Consider the following 21,110-nt stretch of genomic DNA (forward strand, 5'->3'; position numbering starts at 1 on the left):
AAAATAAATTACAATTTTGTGGAGACACAGAATTCACATTTAATATATAGTAACATTTATGGCTCAGGAAAATTTTACTAGACTCCATTTGATAAAACTAGAACTGTAATTCTACTAGATTGCTCGACTGTGATTTATTTCGTTTATGGTTTCGCTCGCAGTGACGTTCTAATCGCTAAAATGGCGAAATAGTGTGTTGATATTTACCTAAAAAAAAGGTTTTCGTCGCTGCGCGCGGGTGTAGGGAAGCTCTTAATCCGTTAACACATACATACATCCGTATAACTATTTCACTGCATTCGTGGAGCGATGCAATCGGTTGCTGCCAGTTCCGCTGATGATGTATCGATGTTGGTTAAACGAGACCAAAACTGTCAAGCGGCTGATGAGAACGCTGGCGAACCGTGTGGCGAAACCGGAGGTCTACGCATCCTCGATGACTTTCGCAAATTGTACGAGAGTCGCATCGAGAAAATCGACCGGGAATCCGCTGGCGAGTCTGACCGAGTTTCCGTAAGCAATGTTTATTATCGTGAAAGATTTCATGCAGCTTTCTTACTATTTTTTGTGCTATTTAAAATTCTCAAAATAATACCTTAAGAATGTTAATTCGCATGCTCGATACGCTCGATCAACAGATTACATTTTACAGATGAAGCTGCAGATAATGAGTGATTGGATTAAGGATTTAGGGGAGCAAAATGCAATGCTGGTACACACGGTGGAAGACTTGGAGCAGACTGCGTGTAGTAGAGTCAAGTTGTTGGAGGAAAAGTTGAAACAATCGTCGCAGATGGTCGTGGACAATCTAGCAATATCGAATCATTCTGAAAAGGTAAGATGGATCATTTATCGAATCGATTGAAATGTTTTCTTGGCAACAGTATGATTGAAATATGAGCCGTGTATGATTGTGTGTCTCTGACAGACTCTGAACACTCTTTCGAATCGCGTCAGTCAGTTGGAAAAGGATGAGGAATATCTGCAACAGAAAATAGAATATCTGCAAAGTGACATTAGAGGGTTATTAGAGGTAATACGACGCGCTCGTAGGCAGAATATTTGGAGTCTGGAAGGTATCACGTTTTTTGAAATTCAGCCGGAGGATATTCCAATTTCAGTGGAGTAAGTCTGCTCGTTTAACTGTCAATATTCATAGTCATATAAACATTTTCTTCTAAAGAAAGTAACAATATAATTTCTTTTATTACAGCTGCGTGTGTGGTCAGGTAAATATGTGTGTAAACACAACTAAGAAGCTCAGGCTTGTCTTAGATATAGAACACAGTAAACTTAAAAAATCGGATTACATGTTGAGCAAAAATATGTGACATAACGTTTCCATCGAGCGTTCGGAATGCAAACTAGAAGCTTTTTCTGAGCTCCCTACACCCTTCAAAATTGATTATGTGCATATTTACATATTGAATAAATTATCAGTTTTATTTATAATGGAGTACTATGTTATTAAGTATTATTCTAGATAGAGGATAATTTCGTGATAAATTAACGTGTCTTTAAATTAGGAACAGGTCGAGACTGAATATATAAAGTCCTTAAATCTTCAAGTGGGGCAACTTCAGGAAAATGAGAAACGATTGACAAGGTAAGAGATATATGAGACCTTATTATCTCGTTAGTTCGAAATTTAATTGACGTTTATCTCATAGTTTATCACATAATGGTGATACTAATTTTTTATTTGATTCTGTGTAATATAAAGTAAGAAATATTACTTATCATTTTTATACAAATTTTTAAGTTTTATATATAATATAGAATTTTAAATGGAAGTATGAAAACGTTTTCCAGATCGCACTTGGAACTGGAAGGGAAGATAGCTGATCTCACAACAGAGCTATTAATCAAGGATGAGACTATAAAAAAGTATGTTTCTAGACTCCAGTGCTTTTGCGAGAAGCTTAAAGAACATGCTAAACAAACAAATCAAGTCATTAGTCATCCGTTGACAGTCACAGATCAAGATTGCAATGTAAGTGTATTTTTCTTAATTGTATCAAGCAACAGTTCACTTTGATGAATTTTTATATCTTAGGTATTAATTGTTTTTTTATAAAATAATTTGGAGGCAATCATGTTGTAAATTATATCGTACAGAAGCAAAGAAAATGAAAAAAACCTCATTTTGTTATATCATAATAATAATCATTCTTTTCACATAATGTATTTTAAAGTACCTCTTTTATAAGTATGACAAAAATGTAGCTGACGTTTCTCAATGTTGAGATCGAGAGATTCTTTTAAAATTTATGTTGCTGTTCAGATTATCTTAATACCTGACATTCTGGAAAGTGTATTAGATGCAAAAGATACGGAAAACCAAAGCTTACGTCGACAGCTTCAGGATATCGAGTCCAAGCTTATGGTGCATACTTATGAAAACAATATTGATACGAACAATCTGCGAATACAACTGGAAGAGAAATGCAAGAGAATACAAGAATTGGAAGATAAAGTGGCCTGCCTCGAAAAAGTTGATTTATGTTTAAATATTATTTTATAATTTACATTATTAATATATATATTTTATTCATACATCAATTTACATTGATCTCCGTTTACGATATTCGTCATTTAATATTTAACTATATATTAAAAAGTTTTATGCAATTATATTTAATTTGTGTAATAGTTATTCTTATTGGTTTCAGGAAACTGTGGACACGCGGGATACACTGACGGCGGAGATTGCTACGTTAGAAAAACAAAATTATCATGCGAACATAGGAAATCTCCTGAAGGATGATCTGATAAAAGAAATGCGCAAAGGATTGAAACAAGCAACCTTAGAGGTATAAAACGAATCTCTACATTAAACTTAAATGTAAACTTATTATTTCCCCGCATTTGTAGAAGACCCTTCCCACCCTTTGCCCTCGCATGTATAATCCTCATGATCGTGTCACGAAAATGGAATCTCTCGACAAGTCCTTCGAATTCCCAGCATCAAATCACCTACGTGTATCCACACGGCGGAAAAATATCTCATTCCCGCATGACTTAGATTATGAGAAGTCGTCGCAAGATGTAACGACGATCAGCAGAAAGTTGCAAAACAGATCGCTTAGCTTGCATAATCAACCTCGACGTCACGTGGATATTCAAGCCGATAGATGTAGATCTTTAAAGAGCAGCATTGATAAGAAAATACTACAGACTGCTAGAAAGTTGTCACCTCCATGTAAAGATAGCAATCTGCAAGATACCAATGCTTATTCGATTGTATCACATTCTCAAGATAAAAATAACACGATACTGAAGTAAACCGCATCGGATTTACTTAAATGTAAATCTGCAACGAGACAGTTCAATCATGCTAGTTTACGCACTGCGATTTAAGAACTTAGTTTTACGAAAATTCGCGTTTTTTTGAGAAACATTCATTTGCATTTGTAATTACATTAAAGATAATATAGGAAATTTGTTTATAATATCATCTGCGAAGAGCAGAAAATCACATGTCAACATGATTGCCTCATCTATGATATTAACATAAATTTTAAACAATTCATTTTATGTTATTATATTTATAATAAATATACACTTGATTAGTTTTACATACGTGTGTGTGTGTGTGTAAAAATCATATTTCAACATGTAGTTATATTTAATTGTTACACGATTTCAGGACATGCCATCTCGAAAGGTCTGCATTGATACGAGTAATTTTCCAGAGGTCAGTTAAATCGAATATAAATGTTGCATATATTAAACAGAATATTAAACTGATGATATATTTTCTCTTTAGAGGTGTTCTCTACCTTCGATAGATACTTCGCCTCCTAAAAAGGTTTGTTTCCACCATGATACTAAATTGTACTTAAAATGTTAAATTTAAGAAAGAAGGTCTTTATGCGCAACATGTATGTTCTAATAATTTATATAATCTTGATAACCTCATTTTTAGGATGAATTTATAACTTTCCTGAACAGTACAAAGGTACATGTACAAAAAGAATGTGACATCTTGTCCGACTTAAAGTTCGAACTAGGAAAATTTGTAGAAAAATTGGCTGTAAAAGATAATGAGGTAAACAGGCAAAATATTTCGAAAAAAATATGTATCAAGAAATATTGCTTTTTATTCGTTAAGTCATTATCGATCATTTTGTATCAATCTATTAGCCTAGAGTTCATATTAGTCCATAATTTTTCCCAAAAGAAGATGTTTTTCAGACGAATGCTTGTATTATATCCAACAATTGTACAAAAGAAAACAAAATGTGTGCAAGTGCTATGTCGGACAAACTAGTCAACTGCATCGAGATTATTACGAAAATGTACTCGGAAAGAGAGAAGGAAATTACGCTTTTCGACTGTATGGTATGTAAGCCCAACGAAATTTATCCCACTTGTTAACTTAAATGTACTTTAACAGTGTCTTCGTTTTTCTTTCTAGATGAAGAAAGAACAAAATCATTGTACATGCGGCGAATCGAAGAACATCAAGGTAACATCGTGTGTTTCCTGTATTTCTCTCTATTTATTTTTCATTGCCTTTTGGATGCGTTGTAGTGTACAATTAATTAAATTAATTGCATTTTTTATCTTGTAGTCATATATAAACAGACGACAATTTAAATTGATGGAGGAATACAGGATATGCACCGTGGAAGTCCAAGCAGCAACGGAGGATATTCGCGAGGAGATAAGCACCGTTCTCTCATCATTTAATTCGCGACATCAAAATGTATGATTGTAGCGAAGTAAATGAAACGGTATAAACGTTTATAACATAATTAACAATCGCCCTCAATGCATTTTCAGTATGAGGAACTAAGCGAGGTGGTCACTGCAGTACAAAGTCACTTAGTGAGAACGCGAGAGGGGCTAGTAGAGGCGATCAATAGACTAGAATTACAAGTAATTAAGTATACATATATCGTGTAATGTGTGTGATACGTGTACATATATATATATATATATATATATATATATATAAAAATAAATATATCAAAACACACGTGAGGAATACTAAATCAATCATTTACGCGTGAGCTTTGTCGTTAACGATAACAAATTCACATTACTAGGAAGAAGAGAGGCTGAGGCACAGTGAGAGAATAATAAATGGCAAACTTAAATTGAAGGACATAAAAAATGAGATTAATCAGGCCCAGTCAGAATTTTCTCATTGCATTAACGGCCTACAGGAGAATACACAGGTTTGAAATATTTGTTGAACGGCAATTTTAAACGTTTTTCATCGTACATGAAATATATTTGAAATAAATTTTAGGAATACAAATCTGGAAACACAGAAGGATGCATTGCTAATGATCTATTAGCAGTGATAATGGAGGAAATTGAACAAATATTGACTAATTTGCAATTATTCCAAACTCAGGTAAAAGAGATTAGAAAAGTTCAATATTTTTTTCAGTAGAAATATATGCATTATATAGATATTATTATTATTATTATTATCTTTCAGGGTAATTGTGTGACATCGATACTAAAAGAATTAAAAGGCCAAATATGTACTGTAGATTGTTCATTGAAAGATTTGCAAAAACGAACTGGTGAAGTGGTGAGCATCTCAGGAATGTTAGATTTATGCAATTAAGATAGAAGAAATTATTTGTCATTAATCATTTGTGCAGCTTGTTAACAACGAAATTGCGAAAACAACATTTTGCCAGAGAGAGAACAGTTTGACCAAACTTGAGGAAGAAGTTGACTGTACACATACAAAGATGCAAGATGTATTAGAAACTTTACTTTCTACGAAGCAAGAAGAGGTTCTCGTGTGTTTATAACTTTTATGCACTAGAGTGATGTAGAATATTGTAAAATTATAATGAATATATTTTCGTTTACAGGAGCAGTCTATATATTGTACCTTTGATAATCAGGTAATCATTAAAAGAAATATATTTATTGCACATAAATGTATATTCCTCATTTCTTAACTCGTAACGTAGAAATCTGATAATATATATCGTACCTTGCAGGAAGTAAATGATATAATAAAAATGAAGGAAGAGTTGCATAAATTAAAAAAAGAATACAATGATTTAAAACTTAATATGATCCAGGTATATAAATCTATAAATTTCTGAATTTATTTTACGGTATATACGTTTGATATTGTCAAATAATAAATTTACACGTATTCGTAGCAAACATGTCAGATGAAACATGACGAAAAACTGAATAAATGGAAAAATCGTGTAATCGATTTGGAAGATCAGATTAGAATGTTGCAACATGAGGTAATTGTAATGGTTACTTAGTGCTTTAGACAGGAAGTTTTATTCTTAATCTTGAGTTGTACAACATTGCTCTGTGACAGGTGAAATGTAAACAGGAAGCAAATAATTTCTTGAAGAACAGCATCCAATCTACGGAGAGAGAACTGATGGCTGCACGAAAAAAGGCAGATTGTTACAGACAGAGTCACAGTCGAGACAGTATGGAATTGAAGAAGAAGATAACAGAGTTGGAAAATATTGTAAGCATTAGAGATTTTTATCCAACATTAACAGTGCAGATCTTAACGTCGCAATACTGGTTTCTAGATCAAAACGCAAAGAGAGGTAGAGAATGATCTCAGAAAAAATTTAAATAACGTAGCAAATATGAAAAAATCGGCGGAAATCTCAAATGCTTTTGTAAGTAATATAGGTTTTGTGGGTTATACAAGTGTGTACTATGTATTGGATCGTAACAAAAATTCTCAGCGTTATTTTAGTGAAATTCCAAGACAAAATTATTAATATTATAAATATTATAAATATGCATAAATATTTATTCAACTACATATGCGCCGTCTTGTTCCACTAACATTTACCATCTTTGTGGTAGCTTCTTGATTCCATCTTTCCAGACTTTATCTTTTTTTTTCGTTAAAAAAAATTAACACTATAGACTTTTGTTACAACCCAATATTTTCTCTTTATATGTTTGCTATAATGTGATTCGTTTGTTTTTATTACAAAGCACATGGAATACAACACAGAAGCACTCTTACGTTGCGACTATCCATCCAAGCATGAGGTAAGTGGAATTGTTTACCAGTAAATTTATAATAATGTCATAGATATATATTATATTTCTTTATGAAATTTATTATATTATTTTATATCTTTCTTACTTTAGAATATATCTCATTTATTCAAAATTGTGCAAGATACAATGCAATCTGCAAAACTGGCAGTTCAGGAATTCGAAAGTGATCTTAAAAAATTGGTTGGTATCTTCTTCATTATTACAATGAATAACAAAATTCTGTATTAATTCTGAAAACAACTATAGCAAAAATCTGTTTAGATACGTGAGGAATCATCTCTCTCCTCCGTTTCTGCAAAATCTGTCATGACGCTGACGGAATCATTGGGAAAATGCAGAGAGAAATTGGACATGTGCTCTCATGAATTGAGCAAGCTTAAAAGTGCTGTATATTCCAAAGAGAAACTTGTAAGTTATATCTATTAATATGTGGCAAAGTTATATCTAAAGAAACGAATAATTGAAAATTTTATGACCAAAATTACTTGTTCAGTTAGAAAACATGGAAGAAGTTATACGTATACAACGCGATTCCTTAACAATGAGCCAAGCAGAAGTAAAAGATTTGCATCAAAAATTGCAAGAAAAGGTAAATTTAAGAATCAATAATATTACAATATTTTAAGCGAAAAGAGAAAATAAGTAAGAATGCTCCACGTAACAAGTTTCTTCAATCAAAATTGTCGTACAACTTTGTACGCTTTTAATCGATATTTATAAATTTTTGTCACGCATCATAATTATTGACGCTCTATTTATGCAATATGCCTTGTGGATATTGTCTACTAACAAGCATGTGAATTAATTAAACGCAAGCATGAAATAATTTTGTCAAGAATGAAGTTTTGAGGTATGTATTTACAAAATATATCGGTACGTAAAATGAACCTTTTTACAGATCGACAAACAAAATCTCGTCATTGCGCAATACGAGAGGGATAAAAACGAATTGACGAAACAGGTACGCGTTTTGTTCGCCATTAGCGAAGTTTAGCAGTGGCAAGATTTACTCTACAATTATATTTTGCAGAACGAGCTCCAAATACAGACTATTGGCCATCTGCAAAACGCCGTTGTTGAAGCTAAGAGAAATTTGGATCAGATGGGTCATAAGGCAATGAGCGACGTGAGTGAGCTGAGGCCTGCGATGTCTTCAGCCTTCGGCCATAGAAATGTGCATGATGTTTAATTGTGAATTGTGAAAAGTTATGAGTAGACTGATTTGCTAGTTAGCTTTCGCGGCAACATGTATCTACTACTGTAAATAGTGCCGATCAATGATTATTAAAAACATGATTCTTTTAAAATGTGAACTGTTATGTCTCTTCGTCTTTTTGATGTTACTACGTTTACTGATACAACATTGCAAGTGCAATGAATGTGACTGTCGTGCATGACGTACGTTGATGCAATCAAAGTGTTTTAAGTTTTTCTAACAATGCTCACGGACGAATGTTCTGCTCAAAGCGAGAAAAGATTGCGACATATGCAAACGTGCTGTTTGAATTAACAAATGGCCTGAATGATCAAGTTATGCCACGCTATGCAATTAACATAATAATAACATGAGCCACATCGTATGCGAGTGCGCCTCGGCTTTCGATCCAAAAGTGAATCTATGACAAGTGCATTGTAAGTATCTTTACAGCTTTGCAAGAAAGATGAAACTATTCGTCAACTAGCAATGTGCATTGACGAGACGCAAGATCAATACAATGAATGTTTCACGGAAGTAAGTAGAAATTGTCACTAAAATTAATCATCATTATTTATTATTTTAAATCAAAAGTTTCTTCACTGCATATAAAAGCTAAAAATATTTTGTACAATTAAATAACGTATGCATTTACCAAGTATTAAACTGAATTCTTGTACGCGAAGGTGACTAATCAAGATTTGCTATTGGATTTGCAACGAGATGCCATTGACACTCTACATAAAAGGATTCATTGTCTGGAGTATGACAAGAAGTTGATCGCTACTACAATACATACAATATATTACTCAGTTTTAAGTACAATACAGGTATGTCTGTCTCGGAGATATAGATATTTGCAATTTTTATATTAATAATGAAATATTGAAGTAATGGAAGATCCTGTATATTTCTAATAAAGAAGTGTGCATGATACATAAGCGTTAATTTTTTAGTCGATAACAGTAGACTAATTTTATGATATATACGCACTGCATATGTGTATATATTTATTAACACTGAGATTAATTGAAAGTAATTGTGTAATAATGGGAATAATTTGAATCTTTCAGGAACAGATTTATGATCACGTGAAAGATCTTCGAGAATTGAAATGGAAAGTACGTTGTTAGAAAAATTTTATTCCAAGTCTGTTTTTATTCTATAAAAGTTAATATGAAATTTCTGTGAAAATTTAAAATATGTTTTATTACAGATGAACAGTTTTATGGAGACGAAGAATCTCTCCGATGGTAAATATATGAGCAAATCGTGTACAATATATTTTGACAAAAACTGTGATACTCAAGATTTGGAGTATTCTTCAGATGACATGAAATGTGAAACGTCATATATGGAAAAATATTCAGGTAATTTATCATGACAAAAGATTTAAACAGTCGTGAAAATTTATAAATAAATATATATAAATTACACATTAATATTTCGTTTATTTCATTCATTTAGACAAAGAAGTAATTTTATCTGAATTAAATGCATCGGAGTACGAGATGCTGGTTATTCTGTGTGATCGAGTATACTCTTTAAAAACTCTATTACAAGAGAAATCAGATAATATGGTGAAATTGCAAGCCGATTACGAATTGCTTAAGGTATGTCCAAAATAAATAAAAAAACAAAATTTTTCGTTTAATTAAATAAAATAAGCGATGTGTATTTGTTGATCTGTTAATTATAATTTTCTAGAATGAGAATGCTATATTAAAAAAACAGAGTGACGTTATTGAAATTCAAACTAAAGATGATATCTTGAAGCTGAAGAAAATGGTAGTGTATAAATAATATAATATCTTATATGTGTAAAAATGTGATAAATTTATGTACCTTTGAAATTTATTTAGCTCAAAGAGACGCGCTTAAAATTGCGTGAGACAGAAAATAATCATCAGCGAATGATTGAAAATTTTGATAAAGTCCAAGAACAATTAATGTCAGCAACAAAACAAGAAGCTGAGTCTAAAGAGTCATTAACGGTTATGGTGATACATCATTATCACAGATATTCACTTTTGTCATATTAAAAATATACATTAATTCCAAGATTATACCTATTTTGTTTAGGAAAAAGATTACTGTTCTAAGATTGGAGAAATAGAAAATGAAGCAGCAAATCTTCGCAATTTGGTGGATAAACTAAATGAAGAATTAGAGGAAACCAAAAGAAAACTTACATTGAAGGATGTTGAGTTGTGTCAAACGCAAGATACATGCAAGAGTTACGCTGATCACTTGAATACTATACGTCAGGATGTATGTGTACATGTTATGTATATTTAGTAGATAAATATAAAATAACAATATTATTCTTCTAGCTGGAAAAAGAAAAGGAGGAAGTAACGAAGGCAGAAAACATAAACCGCGACTTAATTCAGCAGCTGCAAGACTATATAAACGACAATTACCATCTCGGTCAACAAAAATTTTCGCTTGAACAAGATAATTCCACATACGCAACTGAGGTGCGTTAATCTTTTCTGACTTGAATTTAAAAAATAAAAAATAATAATTTAGTTACTTTCTTATAATCATTTACAATACGCATAATCAGTGGACAAAAACTTTTACAATCTAATTATGATTCATGTTCATAATTACTTAATAGTGATCATATACATTAGTTACAGAGTATGCGCAAATCCTTGCACGAGTTGAGAAGAGAATGCCATTTAAAAGAGCAATCTTTAACATGCATGTCAGCCGACCTGACTGAAGCAGCTGTAAGTAGGTCGGAACTTTGTAAGGAATCTCAATACATACTTTCGTGTGTACGTGACTGTCTGGAACAGCAAAAGAAATACAGTGAAACCTTAGCAAAAACTCTGGAAAATAAGCAGCAGCTTTTAATGCAACTTATATTTGAGAAAAAGCAAGTATCATTTTTAATAAACTTCAATATCCTCTTCTTATTTAATTACGATGAAAGTACACTCGTATCCACGTATGATGTATCTACTTGAAGAAACATTATTTTTAGGACTCTATTAATTAAAATGAAAAAGCTGAAACGAATTAATCTATTGGCGCAGAAACCGAAAAGAACGCATAGGCAATTGACTAGTAAAACTATTAGAAAGCATGTAAACGGTTATATTTCGCCATCAGATACAGTGCGCCAAAATGCAGACGCAAGTCCAATTCCAAGTTCCAATTATACAGATTTATATAAGGTATTTATTTTATTATATTATTAGATAAAGAAAAAAAGAGTATAAGATATATTATTGAATATTACTCGTGTGTTTAGAAATGTTTCATGCAACCAATCAAGACTGGCCAGCGACGTGTATCAACGTGTGGTGACTCATGGTGGTTTCCTAAGATGGAGCATGTAATAAATGAGGTGCGAAAGAGTAATCAGTGGTGGAATGAAAATTTCAGTAACGAGACGGAATCCGACATTTCGTTGGAAGAGAGTCGCGATTATGGTTATCAATCTTCTTCCACAAGTAAATGAAGAAGAACAAGAAACGTATCCTGATGAAGACTAAAGAAGTGCAATTAGTGGCACAAGAGCGTGTACTGTTTTTCCTAGAATATAAAATATCTTTTTCAAAATTATGGAGAGAAATTATTATTAATAATTTCTGAATCCGTCGCAATGTTGCCGACATTTTTCATCTCTTTATATTGCTTCATCCACTTACTTGCAACCTGCTGTGACTTTCTTATGTAACGGGCAGCGGCTGCAAGTGATTATTCGCGGCTTTTCGGTGCGGACACAAAAACACTACCTCAAATCGGCTAGCATACGCAGCACTCATCTTATTTACATATAATTATCATGTAGACACTAAACTGAGATCTAGCTTTCAAAATTAACTTAATTACTAATTTTGCCGTACGAAAATGTTACATGCTAGACAATGATAAATACCAACTGTTACAATTATTGCGCAAATATGCTCTTGTGCCACTTGATTGTTGGTTGTAGTAATGCGAAAAAGAAGTTTTATATCGACTATTATTGAACGTAGAAATTTATATATATATATAATACGATTTATTAGTATAAATTAATATTTATGTGTGCCGTGTATAATTTTCTACATATATATATTGTCAAATATATCTTTTTTTAAATAAATAGATATTCCTTCTCAAGATCTAGACCTATGATCCATCAGCATCACCAAATTTTAAAGCAATACAATAATGAGTCATGTAAACGAGATGCAATAACACGATATTTTCCAGATATATTTCACGAAAGAATTCAAGTATTATTTCAGCTTGGTTAGGTGTAAATATTTCCATACATTTTGGTGGGTCCTATAAAAAAGAAAGAATGAAGAATAAAAAAGGAAAAAAAGACTTACTGACTGCAAGAGTCATGCAATTCAATGTATAATATGATACGTGTGATTAAAGTAACTACAATAATCACCATAACAGTATAGAGAAGAACACGATCAAAAAAGTATTTGTACGTTTCTTCAATTGTATTCCAATAGTTTGCGAGATAAAAATTGTGCGTTGAAAGCATCAATTCTATAACTATGGAGATTTGTTGATCAGTAAATAACTTCTCTCTAGAATACGAAATACGACATTATCCAAATTATCTACAAACTATTACTGTTTTATAAACTAATAAATGCGCAAAAACTTGAGGATATCTTCGCTACAATATAAAGTTCTATTATACATCTAATAAATAAAAGTAAGATATTTCATGTATTTATACCTGAAAAACTTAAAAATTTGCCATAGGAGTTTCACAAGTATCTCTTTGTTTCCATCTTTGAATGATCTATCATGTGAAATTTTTCTTTCTAAAAACAACGCAGGTTTTACAATAATTTTGAAAATGTAGTATAAACACAGTAAATTACATGGATAGTTTGCTTATAAAGATTTCTTTATGTTGTCATGTATGTATAATAAATTATTGGTGATTATAATAGATCAAGTATACACATTCACCGAGAAATAGCAAAACTGATTTCTTGTCTTGCTGTTTTCTCATACGCGTTATGTCTTCAGACGTTATCAATTTTGGAGATAAATAACTGCATCGACTACGATGCAACGGTACAGTATCAAATTTCCAAGGTCCACATATATCATCGTAATTCGTATTGCTTTCCAAATCAGGATCAGAACGTATTTTCCTGGACACAATTGTCTTATCATTAATGGTGCACTCTGATAGAAACTTGAGTTTTACGTCTATTATCGCATTCGTTTTATCGGACTTGTTCATCTCCATACTATATTCTAGTAAGGAATTATAGTGTGATTACAGATGGTACTCTGGTAACGTACTGAATACAAAGGTATATCGAGATTCGATATATCGCACAAATCAATCGAGTGATTCATGCAATATTAACAAAAGAATCCAATATCCTTAAGTTTATTGATATTTTACAAAGGGATAAATACCATGTATGTATACACATTCACATACGCATATGCAGACAGAATTCTGGTTTCGAATAAATAAGCAAATTTAAAGAGCCATTGTAATATTCACAAGTTTATTTTTTTTACTTTGCGATCATTTATAATTCATTATGAGTTGTCAATAAAATTAATATACAATATATTTTAGAGCAGAAAATGCTATATGTGTGTTACAAACTAAGAAAGAAAATACATAGTAATAGCAGCAGGAATAGCCTCTCCTATCTTACAAGATTTTCGCGTGCCAAAAATTCATTAGACATAATATTAATTAGTTGCATATTTTTAAATGTACTGTTATTATCAATATTTATGGTAATATTAACGGTATTATATATTCTTATTATTCCTTATTAATTATATTATTATTAATATTATTATTTATTATCATTACTTATTACACATAAATCATATTTACCTATATGATTTATAATATATATATATAATATATTTATATTTATATATATATTTATATATTTATAACGAACACCACCCATTACACTACTAGAATTACAAATGGGAGTTTGTTTTTTTTTACCACCTCTTAATAGATCTGATACTCAAAATAGATGATATATCGTCGATTACAATGAGATGCAGGTTCTCTTAGTTAATCACTCAAGCAAAATGTTCGGAAATGTCCTGCACAGTTCACTTGCCACTCTGTATAGTGTTTTTTCCCCAATTGTCTCCTTTTCAAATTCATCGTAGCACACTCGCGGTGTACTTATCTTTGTAGATTATAGTACATATCTGTAATCAGAAATAGATAGCACGTCCACTGCAATATTACTCCAAATATAATGTTACTCTAAACATAAAGATAAATGCAGAGATTCGATTATTATAATTTCGTAACAATATATAAAATGTCAAAATGTCCTACGTTAATAATACAAGGTTCAGTGACGTGTTGTGTCGACATGACGCATTTATATGATTAACGATTTACTTGTTTAACTTACCTAAATTAATTAAGACTCTGAAAAAGTAATTAATTTTTTCCAATACGAACAAAACGGTTCTCGTTAACGAATAAATGAAAAATAGTCGTAAAGTGTACAACGATGTAACATGTGAATGTAGTTTAAAAAGATTGATAGAAGATTCTCTTTTTCCATTACATGTACATAAATGACAAGGAAAATGAGTTAGAACATATAATTCCATAATGTACTGTATTACAGTTGTTGAGTATCTACAATGCACAAGACATAGCTACTGTAAAACATTTTATTTGCCTGGCAAATGTTAAAAACTTTTTCTATACAGGAATAGAACCTACCTGTGTGTGATTTTAACAGAACATGTCTAGATAAATCGTATATCTCGTAGCGAGAGATGATATAGGTATCAATAAGATTAATAAGTATATAATTAAGATACAATGACATCAGAGATTGAAGAGAAAGATTACACCCTGAGAATCTTTTTTGTTTAACAATTTTAAACAGTTTTACCTATCATTATTACAAGGTAACATACTTCAAATACAATCCAATGATATAAATCATTGCACAGATGATGAGAACATTATTATAAATCACAAGAAACATTTCCACAAGCTTGCATAATGGACATATCATGCACATGTATTCTCATAGCACCTTGGTCAGTCAGAAATTAGAGTCCACCGATGAGAAAGGAAACTTTTATAAATATATAATATCTGCGTGGATATATAGTGTTACATAAACGCGTACTACAAATGCGCCTATTAATTAAGGCATATCTAGTATCTTAGTAAATAATTCCTTTCCTCTCGAAATTTTGAATATAATGCAACTATCAACCGCAAAGAAATGTACAATAAAAACAGGGGAAACTAGTAGAAAAATAGTATTACGTCTTTAGACATTGACATCGTATAAATTACAGTTTTATGCGCAAATAATAACTTTAGTAAAGCTGTCACAATAATGTATAAGTGTGTTATTTAAATCTAATAGAAATATATTAAAAGAATATGCTAAAAGCTTGTTAAGGAGTAAAGGGGCGATTAATAGCGATATCGTACCACACAACGTTATTCAACATAGCGATTCCACAAAATAATACAATATCGTGAAAAATTTTTTGGTTAAATAATTATCTCTTTATCATTATGTTAGCTTTACCATTATGTTAAGTGTTCGTGTGCTGACCAAATATTATTGAACAGAAAAACATCACTAAGAAATAGTAATATCATTAATACGAAAATATAACCAACTTTAGAACTTTTTTTCACGTATATTTTGAAGAAACCATCTCTTGAAATGAATCTCTTATAAGAAATTGTTAATGCCAGCTAAATATTATACAGCAATATTACGATTACATTTATATCCTATAGCTTATAAATTTGTTAGTCTTGTGTGTGTATATGTATATATATACACACACTAATGCGCACGATATTTCTCGATGCTATTGCATACTAATAATGCGTCTCTCGTTTTTCATTTTTTGCTCGTGCAGAACCGATTATGTCAATAGTGTCCATAAATGATTAATTATTGGCTCTTACTTTCAATTCGCACTTTATCTCCTTATCTATTTGCAGCCTGCCAACATCTATTTAGCGTTTCGAATAAATATAAAGAAGGCAAAAATCGAGAATGCACACGCTATAAAAAATATTAAACATAACAAGAAATATAACATGTTCTGTGTGTGAAACTGCACGATTGCTCTCAGACACTCGGAATTACGATACTAATACAAAAATTCTGCTAAAAGCATTTGAAAGTGCAAACGTCTATTCTACACAATATCAAATTGATATACTTTTTATCTCGTTTCCTTTCTTTCTCTTTTGTTCGCACACTTCCGTTTTCATTATATATTTTAGTACTATAAAAATATGTGAACATGTCGTTACACCGAACATTTGATTCGTGAACATATTCATTAGGCATATCAAATATTTTCTGGCTCCTCATCAGTAGAATAATGTCCCTCCTTAATTCAATTAATTTTAAGGACAGTATATATCCAAATAATGTAAAAATAGATATACGAATATATTGTGAGACACATACGGATTTAGATAATCACTTGCAGCAATTGCCGGTTGCTGCTTTTTGCCCATCCGACTCGACTAATCGACGGCCCTGACCACTCGTACTTGCACTTCCTGACTGTTCATTCTTGGGAAGCTTTTTAGCTGTAAAAAAACAAAAGAGATTATTTTACTACAATAAAATTATATTTACGGCTTGACGGCGCAGATACCTTCCAAAAACATTTTTCTTGTAACTTAATGTAACGTGCTATCTTCGCAAGTATAGAGTTACCCGTCACCATGTACTCTGGTTAGCGATAATGCGTAATGCAAGACGGAATAATATTTCTGATCGCGCGTGTATTATCAAATAAAGTGCAAATTTCACACAATTCAAATCGCAAAACACGGTAAATTTAATTATTTGAATTGTCAAAAATAATATATACATTTCCAAGAATATTAACGTTACTTTTGCAGTTTGAATATTTTTCGTTGAATCGACAGGGAAGAAAAGATGGCTCACCAATTGCAAGGAATATGTCGTTGACATTCATTGCCGTCTTAGCAGATGTCTCCATGAAAAGAAGGCCATTTTCATCCGCATATGTTTGAGCTTCATCGTACTCGACAACTCTCTTATTTGCCAAATCTGCCTTATTTCCAGCTAACGCTATTACTATGCTTGGACTGGCTTGGCGCTGCAATTCCTTTACCCATGTCTGGGCACGTGAGAACGTATCCTAATAAAAGAAGCAAACATGGTACATTACCACTGATTAGTTTCAGTTATAAAAAAATCGCCTTTAGATATTCGCACTGATGGACAGACCTGATTTGTTATGTCGTACACAACGATCGCTGCCTGTGCACCGCGGTAATACATTGGTGCAAGGCTGTGATAACGCTCCTGCCCCGCAGTATCCCAGATTTCAAATTTTACAGTTGTGTCGTCCAAACAAACCGTTTGTGTTAAAAATGCAGCTGAAAAGTAAAGAAACATAAAAATAAATGTATGCAGTAGGTTAATTCAAAGTACATATGATGTTTTAATATTCAAGAGAAGAAACAAGGAATAAATTAGAAAATCATTAAATATACATTTATATATCCTGCTAAATGTAAAACATGACGACCCATATATAAGCATTCTTACCGCCGATCGTACTCTCCTGGTACTCGTGGAACTGTCCTTTGACAAACCTCAAAACGAGGCTTGATTTCCCAACCGCCGATTCACCGAGTAAAACTAGTTTAAACTGACAAATTTTCCCTTGCGTTGATCCATTTGGCCTTTGAGCTGTACCCCGATTCGCCATGATCACCTAGAAAGACAGCGAGCGTATTATTTTTAACGTATCTCTCTAACGATGACGCAGGCACAGAAAATATTTACAACACTTATTATCAGGAATAAATAAAACATATGGTTCTCAGGCATTTACGTGTATCTTAAGGAAATTTTTACAACAACCCACATTACAGCAAACCGTTTTGTAGTTTTTCGACTGTCGTTGCACATTACATTCAACAGATAAAGATACAGATACATAATTCAACAGATAAATGCCTATTTATAGTATAACTGTGTAGTGATAGATAAGACGTAGTTAATGAAAACAGTAATTACATTATTCCTCTCCCAAACAAACTTGTTTCAATTTTTTATTTAAAAGACGAACGTCACACAAAAATCTTCCAAATACTAAATAAAAGATGCTCGGAGCCGTCTCAACGAATGTTCACTTTGAATTCACGCGACGTTTTGACAGTGAAATGAGCAACCTCTGGAGAAGCACTTGCCGATTGATCGATCCCGGATCGCGTAGTCTACGTACCTAGCGAATCCAGTTAGACGGTAGGACAGGAGACGTAAAACAAGAAAACAAAGCTGCGATAATTATCATACGAGGCGCGTGCAAGGGAGAGAAACAGAGAAAAAGAAAGAGCGTTTTGGAAGCGGATATTTTCACGAAATACCAATGCACACGTGATAAGATAAGACTATCCCGAAAAAACAAAGATTGCGGGGTGAAAACGTGTACTGTACTGGAAGCGCCACGAGCAACCCGGAGCAGGAGGAGAGGCAGGCCGAGAGGACGGCCAGAGAGAAATCTCGGCGTGAAGTAAGCCGAAGTAACACACACACAGTCACACACACGGGAGCCGGACGGCTCCTAGTCCAAGTCCAAGGTTCGTTATTGGGTTAATGAAACTTGGCGCGATTAACCGGAGCCAGGAGCCGACGATTACTTACGAGCGTCGCGGACCGAGTCAAAGGTAGCTAACTACTCGAGAGACTACGGGCGCAGGCTCTTCCCTAACCCATTAAGAGATCCAGCGCTGTGTTAATTACATTATCCAATTAGTCCCCGCGCTAACATTGCCCGACGCGACTTCCCGCATCACTTTTCCCTTTTGCTTTATAGCAGCGAATCGTCACGGCCCCGGAGAGGGTGGGAGCGAGGGGAGGAAGGCGGGAGAGAGGGGAGGGGGAGCACAGGCTCGCGCGAAAGAGAGCGAATACGGAAGCGAGCGTGTCACGAGGAGAGCGATGCACCCGACAGCACGACTTTTTGCGACAATCACGAGATTCGTGGCTGCGCCCGTGAAAAGGGCCGAGGGAGCTCCGCTCGCGCGCGCACTACGAACTCGTCGCCGCGTTGGCTGGAAAAACTCGCGGAAAGATTAGATACGTCATCGACGTCAGTCGTATCCTCGAGCGGCTTGTCAGATGTAATCGAAAAATTATAAGACACCGTTACGAGGATGCATCGTATCACGAACAAGAAGTAGTAGAGGAAGAAGAAAAGAAAGACAGAAAACGCCATGTCGCGATTATACAGTGTGTATATACGCGTACGTGTGTGTGTGTGTGCGTGTACGTCGCGCAAGCGCTGTGCATCGTATGTGTGCAAATAAGAGGGAGAGAGAGATAGACTATGCGAAATAGCGGAAAGATTCTGGAAGAGAAACAGAGAGAGAGAGGAAGAAAGAGCGAGCGAGCGAGAGACGGAAAGAGACGGACGAATAAAGGGAGTGAACGATGCGCCACATTGTTACAGCCCTGAGTGCTTGTCACCGCCCGTGAAACGTCAGCACATTCGAAATATCGGACGCCCCCCTCGAAAACTCGAGCGCGCACCCCTGGGCTCTGTCGAGGGAAACGCGTCGGTGAGAATGTATGCGCTGTCCCTCGCCCCTTGATCCCTCGTCCGGATGTAACACGCGGATATAAACACCTTCCTGTCATCTCCCGTCTGCGTCTCGCGAAGGTGTGAATTCCGCGAGAGCCACTGTTCATTTCAGGTGAATTTGCTCAGTCATTCATTCATTCATTCATTCGCTCGCTCGCTCGCTAGCGCGTGCAGCGCGAGCGCACTCTCAGGATGACGGACACCTGCCAAGATGGAAATGATGAGTCTCGGGAGTATGCTTAACCTGCCTGCGTTGAGAGGTTCGCCGTTAGATAGGTGCGCCGCGCTGGCTAGCTGCTTCTTCGGACGACGTCGATGATGACAGGCGCAACGCGTACCACCGCACGACGATAATTAACGTCGATTCTCACTGCCGCGAGCGTCAGGCACGATCAGCACTTGCCACCGATAGATCGGCCCGTTGACCGAGCATAGAGCGCGCAATCTACGTAGAACGCGTACATTTATGTGACAGCTCCCGGCGAGAAGGAGAGACACGCACAGAATCACGCACGAAACGGAACACGATACGGAGAATCACGCTCTTCTCTCGGTCCTCTCCTCCGAACCGATCCGATCCGATCCGGAACTATTCGCACTTTGATCCTCTCGCTCTCGCTCTCGTTCCCGTTCTCGCTCGCACTCGATATCGCGCTGCGAGATGCGTATCGCCCGTTCGCGTTGCACTTCACCGTTCCGTTTAACCTGATCGTCTGGTTCCCTCTTGTAACCTACATCGACGAACGCCAACGACGGGACATACGTCGACGATACGAGTACTCGGAACTTTGACACACCGCTAGGACCAGGAGAGACAGAGACAGAGAGATAGCAAGAGAGAGAGAGACAGAGACAGTAGGAGAAAGGGAAAGATTACCGACACGCGCGATGCATACGGTGCTGCGTCACTTTTCGCCGTTCGTTCTGCTGCGTTCCCGAGGTCGCGAGATACGGCAAACGCTCGATGCGAACCGCCGATTTCAACAGAGTTGCGGAATTAAAATGCGCGATCTCAGCGGATACGCTCTAAGCAGCTCTCCCGGAGTCTCTCCGACTCCGTTTTCCTCTCCGCGATTCACGAATGTATACGTACCGACTACTACGAACAAGTAGAAAGCAGTGTGGAATGGTAGTTTATAATGCGGCGTTTCCACGTACATAACTCCATCTTTTATTGCGATTTCTTTTGGCCAATGGGAATTTATGTTAAAGGCGTGGACGCATTGAATCGACGACGTCGTGAAGCCAAGAAGTTGCATGAAGTTGCAGCTAT

The 21,110-nt window shown here is 34.6% G+C and overlaps 2 protein-coding genes across 8 annotated transcripts; one reads left to right on the plus strand and one right to left on the minus strand.

Moving 5' to 3' along the window:
• Positions 1–52: 52 nt before the first annotated feature.
• On the plus strand, positions 53–12,194 carry LOC105282655 (sporulation-specific protein 15). Its single transcript, XM_026969134.1, has 42 exons — positions 53–513; positions 653–835; positions 929–1,125; positions 1,214–1,229; positions 1,527–1,606; positions 1,813–1,993; positions 2,285–2,494; positions 2,673–2,813; positions 3,650–3,697; positions 3,770–3,811; positions 3,929–4,051; positions 4,198–4,344; positions 4,421–4,471; positions 4,577–4,711; positions 4,789–4,884; positions 5,055–5,186; positions 5,261–5,368; positions 5,456–5,551; positions 5,625–5,762; positions 5,844–5,876; positions 5,976–6,059; positions 6,144–6,236; positions 6,317–6,475; positions 6,543–6,635; positions 6,964–7,020; positions 7,123–7,212; positions 7,294–7,440; positions 7,526–7,621; positions 7,931–7,993; positions 8,063–8,158; positions 8,681–8,764; positions 8,914–9,057; positions 9,301–9,348; positions 9,444–9,597; positions 9,695–9,840; positions 9,935–10,015; positions 10,090–10,227; positions 10,310–10,498; positions 10,561–10,707; positions 10,867–11,114; positions 11,223–11,415; positions 11,493–12,194. Exons 1-42 carry the CDS (start codon positions 310–312, stop codon positions 11,700–11,702), a joined length of 5,121 nt encoding a protein of 1,706 aa, XP_026824935.1. The 5' UTR covers positions 53–309; the 3' UTR covers positions 11,703–12,194.
• A 1,987-nt stretch (positions 12,195–14,181) lies between these two features.
• Positions 14,182–20,924, minus strand: LOC105282654 (ras-related protein Rab-5C). 7 transcript variants are annotated; one of them, XM_011344810.1, is made up of 6 exons: positions 20,086–20,924; positions 17,797–17,965; positions 17,473–17,624; positions 17,167–17,383; positions 16,678–16,802; positions 14,182–14,407 (listed from the first exon to the last, which is right to left on the minus strand). In XM_011344810.1, exons 2-5 carry the CDS (start codon positions 17,957–17,959, stop codon positions 16,690–16,692), a joined length of 645 nt encoding a protein of 214 aa, XP_011343112.1. In that variant the 5' UTR covers positions 17,960–17,965; positions 20,086–20,924; the 3' UTR covers positions 14,182–14,407; positions 16,678–16,689. The 7 variants fall into 7 exon arrangements, with proteins under 7 accessions (XP_011343112.1, XP_011343117.1, XP_011343111.1 ...); XM_011344815.1 differs by lacking the exon at positions 14,182–14,407 and having other exon boundaries at positions 14,816–16,802; positions 20,715–20,924; XM_011344809.1 differs by lacking the exon at positions 14,182–14,407 and having other exon boundaries at positions 14,816–16,802; positions 20,082–20,924.
• Between the last annotated feature and the right edge of the window lie 186 nt (positions 20,925–21,110).

Source organism: Ooceraea biroi, chromosome 4 (assembly GCF_003672135.1).
Source record: "Ooceraea biroi isolate clonal line C1 chromosome 4, Obir_v5.4, whole genome shotgun sequence".
NCBI classification, from domain to species: Eukaryota; Metazoa; Arthropoda; class Insecta; order Hymenoptera; family Formicidae; genus Ooceraea; species Ooceraea biroi.